This window comes from Piliocolobus tephrosceles, unplaced genomic scaffold, assembly GCF_002776525.5.
Source record: "Piliocolobus tephrosceles isolate RC106 unplaced genomic scaffold, ASM277652v3 unscaffolded_5639, whole genome shotgun sequence".
Taxonomy (NCBI): Eukaryota; Metazoa; Chordata; class Mammalia; order Primates; family Cercopithecidae; genus Piliocolobus; species Piliocolobus tephrosceles.
This window is the reverse complement of record NW_022332762.1, coordinates 1-2,835: the sequence shown is the minus strand read 5'-3', so window position 1 is coordinate 2,835 and position 2,835 is coordinate 1. Positions and strand designations below refer to the sequence as shown.

The 2,835-nt window shown below is 55.0% G+C and overlaps 1 protein-coding gene across 1 annotated transcript; it reads right to left on the bottom strand.

Annotated features, from left to right (window-relative positions):
• Nucleotides 1–6: 6 nt before the first annotated feature.
• LOC111531756 (glucose-6-phosphate 1-dehydrogenase-like) lies at nt 7–1,722 on the bottom strand (the record flags this gene model as incomplete). The annotated part of the gene is made up of 4 exons (XM_023199093.1): nt 7–59; nt 706–923; nt 1,483–1,591; nt 1,685–1,722. Coding segments are annotated over 4 exons (418 nt in total), but the record flags the coding sequence as incomplete, so codon positions are not given.
• Between the last annotated feature and the right edge of the window lie 1,113 nt (nt 1,723–2,835).

The following is a 2,835-nucleotide window of genomic DNA, read 5'->3' as shown; positions in this document are numbered from 1 at the left end:
CGGAGCTCTGCAGGTCCCTCCCGAAGGGCTTCTCCACGATGATGCGGTTCCAGCCTCTGCTGGGAGCCCAGAGCTGTGTTACCCCCTTGAACCCCTCTTCAGGGAGTGAGGGTCAGAGCTGCATCATTCAGGTGCCCTCCCAGGGGAGCAGGGCTCAGAAACTCCTCACCTCCATGGCCACCTCCCCTGCCTTGTGTTCCCAGGCGACCCTGTGGCTCAACACCTTCCGGGAAGCCTTCCTACCCTGGGTGCCAGGGTGGTGTTGCTGGCATGCTGCCGGGAGCCCGTTCCCCTCCTGCCTCATGCTGGGTCCCCAGTGGGTCAGAGTAGCCTGAAGGCCCATAGGGGAGCAGGAGGAAGAGGTGTCCAAGGCATGGCTTCCTCATTGGTTTGAAAATGAGAAGAGGACCCTTGCTTTACTACCTCTGCATTCAAAGCCAACCAGAAAACAAGAACCTCTGCTTGGGTTGGGAAACCACCCAGCGTGGGCCATGCCGCACTCGCGGAGCGAGGCTGCCACCCTGTGGCCTGGCCGGGCCTTTGGGGAAGCAGAGCAGGCAGGTGGTGAGCGTTTCGTGGAGCGATGCTGCCACCTTGTGGTCCCAGTGGGGATGGCCCCGGCACCATGGATGCTGCAGGGGACGGTGGGGAGCACTGCCTGGGCCAGCCTGGGAGGCAGGAAGGGACGGCAAGGACAAGCCTTACATCTGGCTCATGCAGGACTCGTGAATGTTCTTGGTGACAGCCTCGTAGACAGTGGGGGGCAAGGCCAGGTAGAAGAGGCGGTTGGCCTGTGACCCCAGGTGGAGGGCATTCATGTGGCTGTTGAGGCGCTGGTAGGAGGCTGCATCATCGTACTGGCCAGCCACATAGGAGTTGCGGGCAAAGAAGTCCTCCAGCTTGAGCTTCTCCTCTGGGGTGGCCTGGGAGACACGGACGGACGGACAGAGACAGATGTCAGCCCCTGTCTTGGAGTTCGTGTGTATTCTGTCCCAGGGAAGTGGAGGGTCTTCCCTGGAGGCCCAGGGAGGGTGCCCTCAGAAGTCAGTGTCCCCGTCCTACACTGGGTTCAGCCCCACCTCAGCAGCTCTGCACATCCAGAGGGAGGGAGGCCAAAGCAGGCAGCACAGACACTGTCCCAGGCTGGGACCCTTGTGCCTTAGGACACAGGCCAGATTTCAGGACATTTTGACCTGGGAGAAATACACTGGAGAAAGCTCTCTCTCCAAAATCATGACACCTAACTGTGATTGGCAGAGAAAACGCAGCAGAGCACAACAAGATAGGACCCGTGAGTCCTGGTCATGGAGCTGGTAATGGGGGTCTCAAGAAGTACAAGGGCGGCAGGGGCGGGGCAGGAGGCGAGGAGAGCATCCTGGGATGGGATGGGAGGAGGTACCCTGGTGGCCACCCGAAGCTGGCCATGCTGGGGGCTGGCAGAGAGGGCAGAACCAGGCCGGGGGAGGCCCTGAGGCCACCCACCTTGAAGAAGGGCTCACTCTGTTTGCGGATGTCAGCCACTGTGAGGCGGGAGCGGGCGTAGCCCACGATGAAGGTGTTTTCGGGCAGAAGGCCATCCCGGAACAGCCACCTGAGGGCAGAACAGCCGTAACCAGCGCGGGCAGGGCAGGACCAGGCCTGTCCCTGGCGGGAGGTCACAAGGGCAGTGGGGGGACACACTTACCAGACGGTGGGGTAGATCTTCTTCTTGGCCAGGTCACCCTGTGGCAGAGGGAATAGGTGTGTGGTTAGAAGCGGCTGGGGACACAACCTACGTACATCATCCTCCACCCTTGGTGATCCGGGCACTACTCAGGATCACTACTGGGCCATAAGCATATCTGTCTTGCCTGATATACAGACAGAAGAGACCCGAGATTCAAGCCTGTGCCAGCCCTCCACCCCTGACCCAGAAGGCATAAACGCATCTCCTGTGTTCCAGAAGAAAACCTGAAAATTCAATTCAGTAGAACTAAGGGACGACAGAAGTATCATGTAGCCAAATTTGTGAGATGTGACCTCAAATGCTTACATTAGCAAAAAAGAGTGGCTCAAAAATAAGGAGCTAAGCATTTCACTTAAGAAGTGAGAAAAAGGGCCAGGCGCAGTGGCTCACACAAATAATCCCAGCAGTTTGGGAGGCCAAGGTGGGCAGATCACCTGAACATCACCCATCTCTATTAAAAATACAAAAATTAGCCAGGTGTGGTGGTGGGCACCTGCAATCCCAGTTACTCAGGAGGCTGAGGCAGGAGAATCACTTGAACCGGGAGGCGGAGGCTGCAGTAAGCTGAGATTGTGCCAGTGCACTTCAGCCTGGGTGACAACAGTGAGACTCCATCTCCAAAAATTAAAAAAAAAAAGGTGAGAAAAAGCATAGAATTGCAAGCCAAATTACAAGGAAGGAAATAATGACAAGTAAAATTAATAAAATGAAAAGCTAACCCAAAGAAAAGATGAACGAAGCCGGAAGTTGGTGTTTGAAAAAGACTACTAATAGAAACAGACAACCGTCCGGCATGGCTGCTTTTTTAAAAGGGAATAAACAACTGGTACAATAAGACAAAACCCCAGACAGGAAACAAGAGAGGGTTTTATGAATTTTATTCCATGTCTGACAACCTAGATAAGATGGACAAATTTCTAGAAAAATCCAACCTACTAAAACAGACCAATGGGGCTGGGCACAATGGCTCACGCCTATAATCCAGCACTTTGGGAGGCCAAGGCGGATCACCTGAGGTCAGGAGTTTGAGATCAGCCTGGCCAACTGGCAAAACCCCGTCTCTACTAAAACAGAAAAATCAGCCAGGTGTGGTGGCTAATAATCCCTAT